The sequence below is a fragment of the Epinephelus fuscoguttatus genome, linkage group LG5 (assembly GCF_011397635.1).
Source record: "Epinephelus fuscoguttatus linkage group LG5, E.fuscoguttatus.final_Chr_v1".
Classification (NCBI taxonomy): Eukaryota; Metazoa; Chordata; class Actinopteri; order Perciformes; family Serranidae; genus Epinephelus; species Epinephelus fuscoguttatus.
The window spans coordinates 3,638,093-3,654,341 of record NC_064756.1 but is presented as its reverse complement, the minus strand read 5'-3'; the positions used below and the strand labels follow the sequence as shown (position 1 = coordinate 3,654,341).

At 44.2% G+C, this 16,249-nt stretch overlaps 1 protein-coding gene across 1 annotated transcript in view; it reads right to left on the bottom strand.

The window, feature by feature from the left end:
* The window catches only part of si:ch211-137a8.4 (uncharacterized transmembrane protein DDB_G0289901), a 56,664-nt gene that overhangs the window by 4,268 nt on the left and 36,147 nt on the right, over nucleotides 1-16,249 (bottom strand). Inside the window, exons 2-3 of the mRNA XM_049576250.1 lie at nucleotides 6,897-8,460; nucleotides 3,439-3,945 (exon numbers count right to left, since the gene is read on the bottom strand). Of these exons, the coding sequence (XP_049432207.1) occupies nucleotides 3,439-3,945; nucleotides 6,897-8,259 (1,870 nt within the window). The 5' untranslated portion in view covers nucleotides 8,260-8,460. The remainder of the gene's footprint in view (nucleotides 1-3,438; nucleotides 3,946-6,896; nucleotides 8,461-16,249) is intronic.

Sequence of the window (16,249 nt, the reverse complement as noted above, 5' to 3'; positions counted from 1 at the left end):
AGAAAAATGGCTCCCATGCATCAGCCTGGTCTTTTCTTTAAGGACATCAAACCCAAATGTAATGGATATATTTTAATTGCACAGTATATAAACTAACCATCACACGACTAGCTCTACAACACGTCTAAAGTCACCCAATTAAATTGTAAATGGAAAAGCTAGCATCCCACATGATGTGACCCTGATATACAGGTCTATAAAACAAAGTGTCCTCCATCTAGAACAACTAAATGTGACCTCAGCTAATGCAATTAAGAGCATCTCATTTGGTACTGGACATCTGATGGTGTATCTAATGTGCTTTTCAGCTTGAATTGAATTTTATTTTCAGTAAAAAATCAGTTGCTGGTGTGCAGAGAGCTTGGCACAGTTTCAGGCCTCAGTGAGCTGAAGACTAGGTGTTAAACAGAGTTCAATTTTAACAAAAGAGTCAGAGCTTCAAAGAGGCTTCCAGTAAGCCGCGCGGCAACAGCAGGAGCCGCGGCACTCTCCACAAACATCTGTTGGGCTGTGTGAGATCAAAGTGAGGCGGGGTTGCTGGACACCGAGCCTCACACTGCACTTGAATAGAGAGGGAGGCTGGGACTGATAAATAATGGAGGAGGGAACAGAGCACCTTCTGGTTCACAGGCACTTCACCTCCTCGTGCTCGGTGTCCAGCAGCTTCTGAGCTCCAGCTCCCAGGTGGGAACGTGTAAAACGGTAGAAGTGAAGCTTTGCTAGAAGAGAGCTCCGAAAAAAGCCTCTTGATCGACAAAAAAATAAGCTTAAATGGAGATGTAAAAACTTCATTTAAATCCCTACATGTCTGCAGGTCATGATAGACTGCACCAAATAAAAGCTAAGAAACATGTTACTGCTTAATCTCCTTTTAAAGAACAGTTTAATGGGGGCTGTAGTTAGCTTGCACTGACAGGCTGTGCCGTGCAGCAGTTAATCTGATATTTATATTTTTGAACAAGTTCATGAACAGTCAGCCTCCAAACGTAGCTGCCCTGGGAATCCATGCTCACCACCTGAGTCCTTGTTATTGTTAAATGGTTTCATCGTTTGGCTGTTCATGAACTTGATGAAATCAGAGGTGATTAAATGAGAAGGATGCTTCTCTCTCTCTTTCCATCTCTCTTTCTCTCCTCTATTGAAAACTCGTTGGATATTTACAGGTGAACAAACACTTATTCAACAACTACACTACTTTAAATTCTTTAAAGGGATTTAGGAAGAACTGCTGCATTAGTTTTTTATCATGCAAAGTTGACATGCCTATGTATATGTGGTTCTGCATAAACAATGGCTTTACTTATGTGTGTGCAACTTAAAATAAAAAGCTCAACTTGTGTAGTTTAAAGGGTAACCGCAATATTTTTCAACCTGGACCCTATTTTCCCACGTTTTTGTGTCTAAGTGATGAATAGAAACAACTGTTGAAATTGGTCCAGTATTGAGAGAGAGTGCTGCAACCAGCAATGCTGAAACAAGCTGCAATGTAACCACTCTGGGCATGTTCGCCCCGTCAATTTATGTCTATTGAAAGTGCTTGTTCTATCTCTCACAGGCTCCGCCCTCTACTGGACTCTATGGCTAATACTCCTCTTAACACACTGAGAAAAGCATAAACATGTCTGGCCAATTAGGTCAAGCCTTCCTGAATATGTGTAGGCCCCACAGGCGGATTCCCGCCTTCAGACATGCTTTTTCTCTTAAGTGAACAGTGAGTAGCACACTGAGCCAGTCAAGATCAGTGTGGCTGGGTCAATGTTATGTCGCGACAGGGCGTTCATTCTTTGGGCTCTACCCACTGTACCCAAAGAGTCCAGTAGAGGGCGGAGCCTGTGTGAGATAGACAGACAGGCTCAGATTGTTATCATGAGTGTCTTACAACATTACGTATCAGATCCTACAAAGAAATGTTAAGTTTTTCTGTACCTTTCACTTGTTCTGTTCTGTTCAAGTCAAACTAATGAGCAGTCTCATTCCTAAATCACACAGACTTTTTCCACATGGTCGAAAAATGCTGAACATTCAGCCATGACATTGAAAATCTTTTAGGTAAGAGTAAGATACTCCTAACACAAAAAACTGTAACTAGCACTCCTCTTTCCAACCCTGACTCGTGTTTCCACTTTTAACTTCCTGCAACAAGTCACCTCTTGTGGGATTTCAGAAGAAGACTCATGACCAGAATCTCACAAGGAGGTGACTTGTTGCAGGAAGAAAACAGCGGGTAAAAGTTGGCAAAAGAAGTCTCAGTAATGGTTTGTTGTGTTGGAGTACAGACGGCGTATTTTACTCTTACCCAAAACATTTTCAGTGTCATGGATGAATACTGATTTCGACAATGTGAAAAACTCAGTGAGATTTCAGAGCGAGACTTCCTGTTCATGAGACTTAGAGCAGAACAAGTGAAAGATATGGTATCCTTCCTGTAATGTTGTCAGACACTCATAATAACAATCTGAGCCTGTCAGTGGCAAAAACAAACACTTTTAATGGACATAAATTGATGAGGTGCACCAGCCCTGGGTGGTTACATTGCAGCCTGTTTCGCCACTGCTGGCTGCAGCTCTTTCTTAATACTGGACCAGTTTCAAAAATCTTGTTTCTGATTAGTCACTTAGGCACAAAAACTTGGGAAGACAGGGTCCAGGCTGAAAAATACTGACCTTCCCTTTATGTAAGGAGTTGGAGTCAGAACATGGAGCCAAGCTAGCCATTTCCTCCACCCTCCAGTCTTTATGCTAAGCTAGGCTAACCATGTCCTGAGTCCTTGATCTTGATCTTCTCATCTGTCACATCGGGAAAAAAAGTGAATACTGTAAGTGTCCCAAACTGTTAAACTATTCCTTTAACATGTGTGTTTTCATGCCTGTGCTCATATGAGTAAACTTTACATTTGGCACATTTAGGAGCATTTCATGCAAGTCAGAACTTACATGAAGAGTGTGTTTCCACACACGTGTTCACCTGTGCACAAATGTGTGTGTTTGTGTTCTCAGTATCAAATATCGGCGTCGAAACACCCATTCAGACCGTTGTCGACACACAGCTCCCTCTCTAATTGGTCAGTTGCTGCTGACATCACGTTCTGAACGATGGCCACCGCTGCCTCTCGAAGTTCCCTCTTCCTCATCTCCTCCTCCTCATCCTCATCCTCCTCCTCTTCCTCCCCCTCCCTCTCTCCCTGGCCACATGACTCATCGTGACAACCTCCATTTCGTGGAGACTCTGCCTTCCCCCCCTGCCCCACCTCCTCCTCCTCCTCCCTGCTAAACGCTAGTGCTAGCTCAGCTCCATGGCAGCTGGTTTTAGTTTGGTTACTGCTATCGTTTGTTAGTGCTGGTACTTGTTGTTGTTGTCTGTTGTTAGTATCTCCTTCTTTGCTGCTGCTGCTGCTGTTTTGTGGCTCATCAGAGTCCCGGTCGGCGTGCTCTAACTCACCGCTGTTCACGGCCGCCGTGGCGTTGATGATCTTGGCGTTGGCATCCTCTTTCGCTCCTCCTGCCTCCTTACTCTTTTTCACGGGGCTGCCCCCCGTCGTCTTCTCCTCCTCCTGGTGATTGTGTGTGGCATTCTCCTCCCCTGTGCCGTTGGAGCAGCCATTCTCCCCGTTGGTCACCGGAGCTTCAGCCGGCGTCTTCTCCACCTCCTTTGCGGCCTCCCCTCCGGTCTCTGCTGCCGGCGTCTTCTCAGCCTCCGCTGCATCTTTGTCATTGGTCTCCTCAGTCGCTGTGGCAACTTCACCGTCGACAGCTGCCTCCTCTGCTGCTTCTCCTCCCTCTGCAGCCTCCTCCTCCTCCTCCTCCTTGGCACCCTCACCCATGTCCACACTGGTGGACTTGCCCTTTCGCAGGATGAAGTTCTTCAGGGAAACTGCACGGCCAAAATGTGAGCGCTTGGCCTTGGCTGACTTGCCATCTTTGCCTTCCTCTGCTGCTCCATCCTCACCTGCAGGGAAGAAGAGAGTTAAGGGTTAAAGCTTCTTCAAGGAGCTTTGGTTCTTCCACTTGCTCAGCAGCTCCACTGTTCAACATCAAATTCAGCTGGGTTTAGAACTTCAGCATGTTGAATTAGTGATGGCAAAGGTGGAGCCCATTGGTGATTGAAATCACTGTGATTGGCAGTTCAGCTCAGCGCACGAGAAGAGAAACAGAAGTGAGGAAAATAAACAAAGGGCTAAAGTCAAGAGGGAGTGAGACCAAAACAAATGTGTTACATAAAGTCATTTTTATTTTTCTTTAGCCATTGAGGTCTTTAGCAGAAATGTTTCCTGATGTTGTGTGCACAGTAAATATTCTCTTTCAACACTGGATTGTGTTGTTAATGTGCAATCTGGCTAACTAGTGTCATGACAGTCTTCCGGTTTCCCTTTTTAAATGATAAATAGCCTTCTGCTGGTGTGGTCAGTTATTTCCTCTCATGCAAGTGCAGAGCAAATGTGCTGGTTGGCTGTAGTCAACTTTTTGACTACAGACACGGCGACATCAGGTGACGCAGCAGTGTGCCTTCATCATCTAGTTCTCTGAAATTGGTTTTGTGTGCCTGGGCCTTAAGGCTAGTTTATTACTAATGACACATTCTTGTACTGTCTACAACTCTTTGTTGAGGGTTGTAGTGATTACTGTGAGTGCATGCATGTATATTGTTGTATCATCAGCATACATGAACACAGCACCAAATAAGATCTCAGGACACACAGTTGCAGCCCAAGCGATGCAGCTCACTGTAGGACTGAAAGTCTGCGCAATGATTCTTGAACAAAGAAATACTTCCACAGAAATTTTACAAGCTTTTTTAGAACAGCAAACAGTGAGTGGCTCTCTCGTTAGGCTCAGACCAGTGTGCAGCTACCTGAGAGAAAGTGACACTGACAATGGAATTTTTGTACAAAAGAAGAACAGATCACAGACTACCAGTGCTTCTCAAAGTCAAGGATGTCTCCTTTGGTAAGACGAGTCCTTCCAAGTCAGGTCCTACAGAGGCTAGGTGAGACTCCTTCCTAGCATTCAGTGAGCACACATTGGCACAGGCTGGTGAGTGCCCAAGTGTGTGTCATTGAAGAGGCCCTGCCTTCAGTTCCAGCAAATAGTGCAAAGAATTGTGGGTACTTCATGCCCACTGAGGATCCACACATGCATCCTGGAAAATACTCTAAAGGAAGGACTCGGATCGTTGACATTGGAACAGTCCTAAGATGGGATTCAATGATGTAGCCTCCTTGAAAATCAGCTGTTTAAGGATCCTTCCTTGACTTTAAGAAGCATCACATCTCTAAAAAGTCTGATATTTAAGAAACAGCACTTCCTCCTGCAGAATGATTGATCGCAAAGGGTTGAAATAAATTAATTAATGGGTGAGTTTATTATTTTTGCAAGTATAATGATTAAGATAATTATATTTATTTATACACATACAGCCACCACTGCTTCACTGGCTTAATAAATTGATATGGAAGAAGACTGTGACCATCTGATGAATGTAAGTTCAATATTTACTCTACTTTTAGCTCTGTTTGTGTCTTCATTTAGCAACTTTTCTAACCAGCCAAACTGAATTAAAGAAATAAATACATTTTATAAATTCCAGGTGGAAATCAAATTTGAAAAAAGAAAACCATTTAAAACTTTCTTATCTTTCTTATCTTTTTTGACACAACTCTGGTGGTTAATTAGCATCACATTTGTGTTTTCTGCCCATTTTTTGCTTCACGTTCTTTGATAGGAAATTGAGTTAAACCACTCTCCTCTGTTTACAAATGTGTATATTCTCCACTGAAAATCAATAAAAACCAAAACACAACGAGCCCAGCATTGTCTTTTTGTACCATTTTTTAATGTAGCCAGAAAGCAGAAAGTCGGCTAATTTTAGTCTTTACTGTTGACTGAAGCCACAGTGTGACTTGAATTTCACATCAGATGTTGAATATTTTATTTGGGAGAATGTTCAATTACATTACCTCCTCCAGAGTTAGCAAGCCACTAACTCCTGTCTGTACTCCCTGGACAGAGACAGACACAAAATGTGTGTGAACACACTGTCGGCTTCTGAGTCTGAATGTTTTAATGGCCCCCGTGTTGAACCCTTTGATACGAAACAATAGGCTTGCTGTTTTTATGCTCTTGAATCCATGTTTAAAGTTTTTTTCTGCAGCTTCTTATAAAATGAATGTCAGCATTAAATAAATAGAATTACTACCGCATGGTTGTATGCCTCTGCCAACCAGTCAAGTTACGGTTTACATCCGTGTTGGTTCAGACTCATATGTAGCCATGGCTCTAGACGAGGCTTCAAATGTTGCTGCAAAGAAGCTTTAAATTCTAAAGCATGACCACCAAAATGGTCCACGTGGATGTTTGTGCCAAATATGAAGAAATTTCTCAAGGCGTTCTTGAGATACGAGAATGGGGCGTATAGGCTGACAGACAAGACATGTTTTGTGAGGCCATAGTTACCTTTGACCACACAATCTAATCAGTTCAGTCATTCGTCATTCATCAGTCATCATTCAGACCAATGCTGTCTTTAAATGTAACTCATGAGTTTGCAGTTATGACATGGGAGCCGTGTACACTATGTGCTTGACTTTCAAGCTGTTATGCATGAGAGCACCGTTTCTAGGCAATGGTGACAGATACAAGCTCACAATGACCTTTGACCACCAAAATCTAATCAGGTCATTGTTGAGTCTATGTGGACACTTGCACCAAATTTAAGGAATTTCCCTCAAAGCGTTCCTCAGATATCGCATTCACAAGAACAAGATGGACGGACAACCTGAAGACATAATGCCTCATAACTTAACCTTTTTTAAGCTCAAATAAAACTACCTGAATTTGTCAAGTGGTCCCAACCAGAAGCTGCTCTTTATGTGAGGGGTCACCATGTTTGTTTTGTCTCACCTGAGGCAGCAGCTGCATCCTCCTCCCCGCTGGGGGCGCACTCTGTGTTGGCGCGTTTAGACTTTGGGATGACTCGCTTCTTGAAGGAGGTCCAGATCTCATTGGCGTGTTGCGTCACCGTCCCACCTCCTGCTGTTGCTGCCTTCTCCTCTTCCCCTCCCTCAGCCTTCTCTTCCCCTCCCTCTGTCTTGGCCTCCTCTGCTCCTCCCTCTGCCTTGGCCTCCTCTCCTTCCTCAGCTCCTCCCGCCGCTGCTGCCTCCTCTGGCTTCGTGTTGTCAGCAGAGTCTTTGTCGGAGCCCTTGGCCTTGCCGCTGATGCCGACCATGGATGGGTCCCTCTTCAGGCCCTGGAAGGTCCAGGAGCGTTTCAGCTTCCACCTCTTCTGTCCCGACTCCTTGGAGTCCAGTGTGGAGGAGTCTCCGCCTCCTTCTCCCTCTGCCCCCTCTTCCTTTACGTCCTCTGCTCCTCCTCCACTCTTCTTGTGCGCCTTCTGAGCCATGAGCTTCTTAAAGGAGTGCCAGCGTTTCATGTGCTTGGTGGCTGCCGAGGAGGACGACGCTTTCTGTTCTCCATCTGCGCCTCCCTCTGCGCCTCCTTCTGCTCCTCCTGCTGCTCCTCCCTCCTCTATGGTTGAGTCAGCAGTGGTGTTAAGTGCTTCTGGATCTTCCAGCCGGTCAAGGGACTTAGATCGAACCTTTACTTGTTTCTGGGGTTCTGCAGCAGCACCGTCCTTCTTCTCGGTGCTGCGATGAGAGAAGATCCTCGCCACTGGCTTCCTGATCAGATCTCGAACTGTGGATTTAGCCTCCGCTGGTTTGCTCTTCTCTGCTTTCTTCTCCTCCTCCTTCTCTCCGCTTTCTGGAGCTTTCTCTATCGCTGCATCGCCCTCTGCACCTCCCTCTGCTCCTCCCTCAGCTGCTGCGGCCTCCTCACCTCCTTTCTCTCCCTCTTTCTCCCCTCCTTCAGCTGCGTTGTCCTCTCCTCCAGAGGCTGTGCTCTGCTCCTTCTTCTTCCTTCCTCCCATCACCTTCCCCAGACCGCTCTTGTTGAGGAAGGAGTCCAGGAATGAGGTCTTGGGCTCAGCAGAGGAGGTGTTTTCTGAGCTCTGGGGAGCTGCTGCCTCCCCGCTTGCTGCTGCTTCTCCCTCCTCACCTCCTGCCGCCGCTGCTGTGTCATTATTCACAGTCTCTTTGTTATCGACAACCTCGTTGTTGACAGCGGTGCCATCTTTATCGACAACTTCGCTGTTGACAGTCTCTGAGTTTGCGTTTTTAGCTGGTTGCTCGGCCTCTGTCGGCTTGCTCTCGGGGGTTTTCCCATCTTCTTGGACCACCGGCGCCGCATTGGCCTCCGTTGCCGCCATTTCCGAAAGGGAAAACAAACAACAACAACAAAAAAAGTGTGTTCCTTCCTTCCTTCCCTGGCCTTCTGCCCTCCTCTTCCTCTCTCTCTCTCTGTTGTTTCGTTCCTCCCGCTGTGGTGGCGCTCTCAGGTCATGGAGAGCAGGGTGGAGAACAGTGGCGAGGAGGAAAGATACTCAGCATCCTACTAGTCCTCCAAACTCCTGCAGAGGAAAGACAAGCAGGGAGCAGAGGAGATAGTGGGGGTGAGGAAAGAGGGATGAGAAGAGGGGCAGAGAGAGGAAGAGGCGCAGATGGTTAATAGTCTGAATCAACACCATAGACACTCAATTAGTCTGGTCTAGACTGTGCCTTGAATGGGGAATGAAGTGTAACAAAATAGAGAATCTCAGCGGGAAATGCAATGCAATTATGATGTTTCCTAATCAGTCACACTTCCAAAATTTACACCCTGTGCGATCAGTGAGGACACACACACACACACACACACACACACACACACACAGAGCTACGTTTTCTTTTTAAATGAAATAGCTGAAGAGGTTTTTGGAGATGCAAAACTTGCACCAGACAGCAGCAATAAAAAGGCCTTGGAGTTTGCTGCTTAACTTTCATCAACTGGTGTTTCAAAACCACGGATGAACAGCCTTGAGCTGAGTCCAGATACTCCTAATCGTTTTCTGTTTGACAGTCTCATCCAGCTCAGACGTGTTCTTTAGGCAACATGGTGATGCATGCTGAATGTCATCTAAGTTAAGAACTCTCAACCTCACTTAAAGAGGCCGTAGAGTTGATTCACAAGAAACAAATGAAAACAGAATGGCCGTCCTTGAGATATCCTGAATTTTAGTCCCTTGTATGGTTCAAGCTCACGAAAATCTGGCCCCTGTATTTCAAATAAAGACTAGCACCTTTAGTTGGATACTCCATACTTGGTATACACCCACAGCTTTTAAGGGGTCATCACATGATCAGGGTGAAAGGGTAACTTTTTCAACCTGAATGCTATTTCCCCATGTTTTTATGTCTAAGTGTAGCCTGGAAATCCAGACCCAAATCTAGAAAGATTTAGGGTCTGGCCATGAGTAATGAATATGGCCCAACTCGAGGGGCGGCACCAAGCATGCATTTGTAAATATCACTGCACGCAATTGGATAACACTACGACCAATCGGAAACAATACACAGGGTGACGTATACGCTTAGCTACCAGCGGAGCTAACTGGTAGATTAGACTCTTGCCGTATCTGGTTGGCAAATCAGCAAAAACGTCCTTCTTGCAAAGGAAAGACTTGAGCACCATCAATATACGTCCTCTAAAAGTGTTTGTTTTTGTTACTGACAGACTCAGATTGTTATTCTAAGTGTGTTCTAAGCCCCAAATTTTGCGAAACGGTAATTTTATCATCGTAAAACACACTTAATTCAAAGTTGACAGAAACAAAACAAAACTCACAAAAGCTGTCTCGGTTCATCTTTCCGCTGTTCCAACAGTCACCAACTCTGATTTGGTTGAAATAAACTCTTAATTCACTCACATAGATGTGAATATATGCTGCCTCTATACATGCTAAAAGTATTGGCTGTTGAAATGGAGTCTGGTATGTTTTGTGATGGTGATTTTGGGGCTGTTTCTGGACAAGCAAAACGGATTTTACTCTATGACAAAAAGGTTTATCTCTGTAGAGATCCTTAAAATAGTGTTGTCAGACACTTGCAATAACAATCTGAGCCTGTCAATGGCAGAAACAAGGCTATTAAGTACTGTCAAAAATTGACTTAATAGCCCTGGGGATTACACTGCAGCCTGCTGCACGGCATGGGAACACAGGGTCCAGATTGGAAAATACCAAAATACCAGCCTAACAAAGCAGCATACAAAAGTTACAAAGGTTTGGTTTCTCATGAAAATGCTTCACAAAAGTTTTAGTAATCTCCTAAAACAGCTGTTCAACATTTTTCAGTAGGTTTACAGTCAGGAAATAGTTCATTTATTTGGGTCTGTTTTCAGTGGTAGATGAATCGACATTTAGTGAGTATTTGTGGCAGCAGGACGGTGTGTGCAGGATTGAGTCAAAATAAACTACAATGTGTTTGTTCATGGTAATGAAGGGACATGTCACCCAGTGACATAGTGGGGCTCGCTGATGTGTTTTTAATACAGCACAGAGGAAGAAGATATATCAGGCTCTGACACAATGACGATACCTGTTAGAGAGGTGGAGTTGTCTTTTCATGGGAGTTGTTGACAAAAAGAAAAATACAGAATATCACCAGAGCTCTCCTTTAAACACCGCTGCTCGGTTGTAACACCTTTGGAGAATTTAATGAATGAATGAGCAGATCAATGAATCTGTGAGTCACACGCTGATGTGTAGTAACCGACATTCAGCTGCGAGAGACTGCAGAGAGTCCAGACGCTGAGCGAACACAGTCACACACTCTCAGAGGAGAAGGTGAAAGAGTGAGTCAGACTGAAGGGAAGTAGAGAGATGCAGATAGAGAGGCACTCAGGTGGAGAAGCAATCACACAGGGAAGATGGAGGGGCGAGCGAGGGAGGAAAGCACAGTGAGACAGATGGAGAGAAAGAGAGAGAGATGTAAACACATACATCACATGCTCCAGATAATCTCACGATGTTGTTGCCACAACTGACTGACTGACTGACTGACCAACTGGATGGCTTACTGGTTGACTGGCTGCCATATTGGCTCACTGGCTACACTGGCTGCCTTACTGCCTGATGGGAAGGCTGACTGACTGACTGATTCAATGGCTTCATTCACTAACTGCCTGGTTAGTTTACTGCATAACTGTTAGCACAACCTATATTCAGACAAGCAGCTTACATGAAACTAGAATTACCACCCTGCAGTTGTCTGCCTCCGCGCATCCGTTTCTTTTACAGTTTACATCTCTGTCTGTGAAAACATGGATGCTTCACACATAGAAGATCTATACAATCAGCACAGTTTCAAGATTAGAGTCACCAGTATCTGACCAAATGTCTCCACTTCTGTTCCTGAGATATGACGTACAAAAATGGCCAGAAAAGTGTTTAATGCTGATAATTAGAATGTCACAAGGAAGTTGACCTTTGACCTTTTGGATATAACATGTCATCACTTCATCATTTTATCCTGTTAGACATTTGTGTGAAGTTTTGTCATAATTAGCGTAAGAATTCTTGAGTTACAGCCAAAAACATGTTTTGTGAGGTCACAGTGTTCTTTGACCAGCAAAATCCGATCAGTTCATTGTCGAGTTCAAGTGGCCGTTTGTGCCAAATCGAAGGAAATTCTTAAGATATCGAGTTCATAAGAATGAGACACACATGAGGTCACCGTGACCTTCACCCTCAATCACCAAATTCTAATCAGTTCATTCTTGAGTCCATGAGGACGTTTGTGCCAAATTTGAGAAAGCTCCCTCATGGCCTTCTTGCGATATTGTGTTGATGAGAATGAGATGGATGCTAGATCAAACTGACCCTGACCTTTGATAACCGAGATCTAATCAGTTAATTGTTAAGTCCAAGTGGATGTTTGTGCCTAAGTTGAATCTAATCCCTCCACGTTTTCTTGAGATATCTCGTTTACAAGAATGAGATGGCTGCAAAGTCACAGTGACCTCGCCCTTTGACCAATAAAATCTAAACAGTTCATCGTTAAGTCCAAGTGGATGTTTAAGAAATTCCCTCAGGGTGTCCTTGAGATATCGCTTTCACGAGAATGGGACTGACGCACAGACATACAGACGTACGTATGTAAGGACAACCCAAAAACAATAACGCCTCCGGCCACAGCTATCACCAGCACAGAGACATAAAAACAACCGCTTTTTGTGGCACTTTTCAGGCAGGAAAAACAGCAACGGATTGCTACAAAACACTCACGTTTAGGGGTTATAAAGCCGCTGGAAACACAGCAACATATACTACGTCACTTTAAAAACTTTGATATGACACATGACACCAACATATTCATAGTTTGCAGAAATGTACAATGCCAAAATTTTCTCCTAGTGACTTTATGACAAGCACCCTGTCTGAGGTGAGTGGATGCTCTTTCCTGCTGCTGTGACACTTTAAAGTTCATTGGTTAAATGCACCTTGCATGCAGGTGTAGCAGTCCTGCAGATAAACATGACCTGACAAGCTCCCAACTATCCCGTTGCATGACTGGCCAGTGGCCTCGTCCTCCTTCTCATGCCTTAATGCCACACTGTACACTGTCTCTTGTTTACTCCTCTGAGTTGTTAGCCTGTTAGCTGCTCATTTAGCAACTCATTTACTCTGCCTGCTAGTAGCCTAAAGATAGAAATGAACACCTCCACCTCTGCACACAGACACAGCTACACACTCTTACTATCAGGCAGTATTAGAATCAAAGTGTTATTCAGCAGGTGCAACAAATGTACACAAATTAGTCTCAGTGACATCAACACAAAGGCTAACAGTGACACCAAGAACACTGATACTTTCAGCTATCTGCAGATGTCAGTTGTCGTTTTTTCTTTGCCGGGACTGAGTGATTTATCTCAGAGTTCACACGACTTCAGCAGTGAGTGATTTATCCCACAGCCATTACAAACGAGTGCACCATTAGAGCTGCTCAGCGCCGGGCATTTCGCCTCTTCAGTTTGTGTTTGCAGTTACAACAGACATTCGTTGGCCGACACGTTTGCTCAGACTGTTTGGAAAGTGACATTAACAGCTGAATTTGGATGGAGATTACGAAGCTCTTGATCTAATATTCTGCTAATCAATAATTCAGCCTTTGATGTCTGGATTCTTCAAAATACTTCACATGCAAAAGTAGGGTCTCCTTTGCTCTACACTGTTCTGCTCTATTTTATTCCTGCAGTCTCTACTTGCTGCTTCGACCTCCTCTTTTCCTTTCTGTGTTTTTTTTTGAAAGTGTCTGCAGAACTTTGAAGTATCCGAAAATATCTACAATTATCTTGAATTTCCTACAAGAATTTAAAAAAGCACCATTATTCTGATGACCAACAATTTGCATGAACTCTTTATTTCTGGTAATCTGACCAGTTTTATTTCACTCTATTCCAATCTAGATTTCCGTTATCCCTTTAAGTGAATGATTCCTGATTATTGCCTCTCTCTATAGCCCTTTTTACACAGAGATGGCGCAATGGAGCTGCTACCAAGTCCCTTCTTGACACCGCCTTTGTGATTTTACACAGAACCACAACAGCGTGTCGCTCCAGTGTGTTTTTAGACAGCATGCCGTCATCGTGGAAGCAAAAAAGCCTGATGGGCGTTACATGCCACACAGCAGAGACAACCTCATGCCTGCTGTCGGCGATTGTACCTTTTATAAAGAATAAGGCATAGCAGCTCGTTATTCGTGCCTTGAACAGGCAGTGTATAAAGAGCTTCTGATGGCCAGCTTTTCACCACACCTTCAACTGTGGTTGTATAAACATTTTTGCCTTTTGTCAGTGTGTTCAGATGACATGTTGTATTTGTTATCATCAAACATATCTTTGCCTTTAAATCACAACGCAGTCTCTTTCCAAAGTCATCGAAATCCAGCGCTTGGTCAGTGACTTCGGTGTCAGACACCCACGAAACAACGCATCTTTTCACGTTGACACGATGCACGGCCAGTTGCCAACAGGACTGAAAGTTAAGGCAGTGACAGGCAGTTTTGCCAACTACTTGTGTATGTTGGCAAAATGTAACCATGTGAGTTTGTTGTTGCGGTGTCAAAGTGGTGTGTTTGAAAGAAACTGTATGCAAACGGTACACTTCCTGTGAAAACAGAAGTGTATTTTGAAAACACACGATGCATTTAACATGCAGAACTTGGCACAGCGTCCCAGAACGTTTACAACCAACACACCCAGGGTACCTTGCACACTGTATCTGGACATCGAGAGTCCATGATCAAGCATTGATATGTGACGAGGTCGGAGTGAGAGTGGGTTGTAAATCCATGATTCTGTTCTGTCAAAGCTGTTAACCACAGCTGTCACAAGAGGCAATGGGGCTGATGGGAAATGTAGTCTTAATTCAAAAGAAAATTGTAGCTCTGACAAAACAGGAGGCAACCGATCGTCTCTACCCTGAATTCACTGGTTTACAGTCATTAAACAGGATTTAAGGATGAATCAAACAGCGATACACTGAGGAATAAAAATCCCCAACATCGCAGCTTTAAACCGACGTTACAGTATTAATAAATGTAAGTTTCTGCTGGACTCTACCCAGCTGCGTGAGGCACGTTCAGCCACACGAGACAGAGCCCCACCACAGCTCGTCTTTGTTTCTCTTTATTTTGGGTTGATTATTTTTTGTCTTGGTGGCTGATTACGCCGCAGCAGCAGAGGGGCATTAGCGCGTTGGATGGTGGATGTGAGGCTGAAGCCCCGAGGTGTTGGAACAGCATCAGACAGAGGAGGACGACAAAATGGAGGGAGGGATGGGATAGGAGGAAGAAGAGGAGGGGGGTGCAGGATGGGAGGAAGACGAGGAGGATTGGTGCAGACATGGGCTGATTGTGAATCGTCTCTCTGTTTCAGTTCGCCCGTCTCTGCCTTTCCTTCTTCACCTCCGTCTGTCTGTGTCACTGTCTGCTTTTTCCTCTTGTCCATCTCTTTTACTTCAGTCTGTTTTTCTGCCTGCATCTCTTTTTTGCATTTGCTCCTGTCTCCTTTGTTTACCTCTGTCTGTCTCTGTCTCGTTTTACCCCCCCCCCCCCTTCCCTGTCTCTCCCTCCATCTGTCTCTCTGCCTCTTTTACTTTCTGTTTTCTCCTCTTGGCCTCTCTTTTCTTTTCTCTTTGCCTTTTTCTCCAGCTTTCATTCTGCGTTTGTCTCTCTCACTTAATTTCTCTCCGTCACCTCCCCTCTGTCTGTCTCTCTTTCCAACTCTTTCTGTCTCCCTGTTGCTCCTCTTAAGCAGGACTTATACTTCTGCATTGAAATGACGTCGTACATAAGGCATATACTCTGCGCAGATGTGTAACCTGCACCTTAGCCTGATGTGCACCTCCCCAGAAATTTAATCACACGTCGTGGTGACGCAGACCTTCTGAATGTTTCTGTAAGCTGAAACCATTTCCCCCAGTGGAAACAAAGATTTAATATCTCATTGATTTAATAGAAAATAAACAATAAATTGTGAAGACAATAAATCCCCCACACAAAGGCATTTTAAGTCCTGTGTGTGATTTATCCTGGCTTCATATGAGCAGAGGAAATCTCTGCTAGCCAGCCTGTCTTTATCTCTTTTTGTCCATCAAAGTTTCCATTTGTGACTTTTTTCTCTGACCTCAAAATTCATCTTTTTAAAAAACATAACAAAGCAAAGACCAAGCAAGTGTCCCCATAGTCTCATTATAAAGTCAAATTAAAAACAAAGAGAGAGAGAGAGAGTATCAAGGACACACTTTGTCATTGATGTTAAACAGGTTGAAACCAGGTTCAGTGAAAATCTTCAACCTGCAGTTTCAATCCTACCTGCGCCTTCTGCAGGCAAGGAAAGTAGCAGCTGTTGCAGTTTTAACACTTATGCTACCTGAAGGCCATGAGCTGTGTGGGGACAGTGGATGGTGTGTCATCTAGGTGAGTCTGCCTGCCGAGCTGCAGACCACTGTTTTTTTAGTGACTTTTTTTGAGGATTTTTTGAGGATTTCCACAAAAAGTGATCGTTTTTTACAGATATTGCTACAGTTCCTGCCAGGATGGTGCCATAAAAACAGGTATTTTAAGCCAAAATACAACCTTTTATAACCATAACCACGTGTTTTTTGTGCCTAAACATAATCACGCATTAACCACAGGTCGTTTCAATGTAAAGTTTCAACATATCTGCTACATGATAGCTTGGAAGTGTGATGTATATTGTGGTTTGCAGAAATTAACAATGCCAACATTTATTTTGACGATTTGGTTGGAAGATTCAACCAGATACTACCCAAAATAACCTAACGATCCCTCTACCAACTTTTGGGCAGCTGTGTGTTA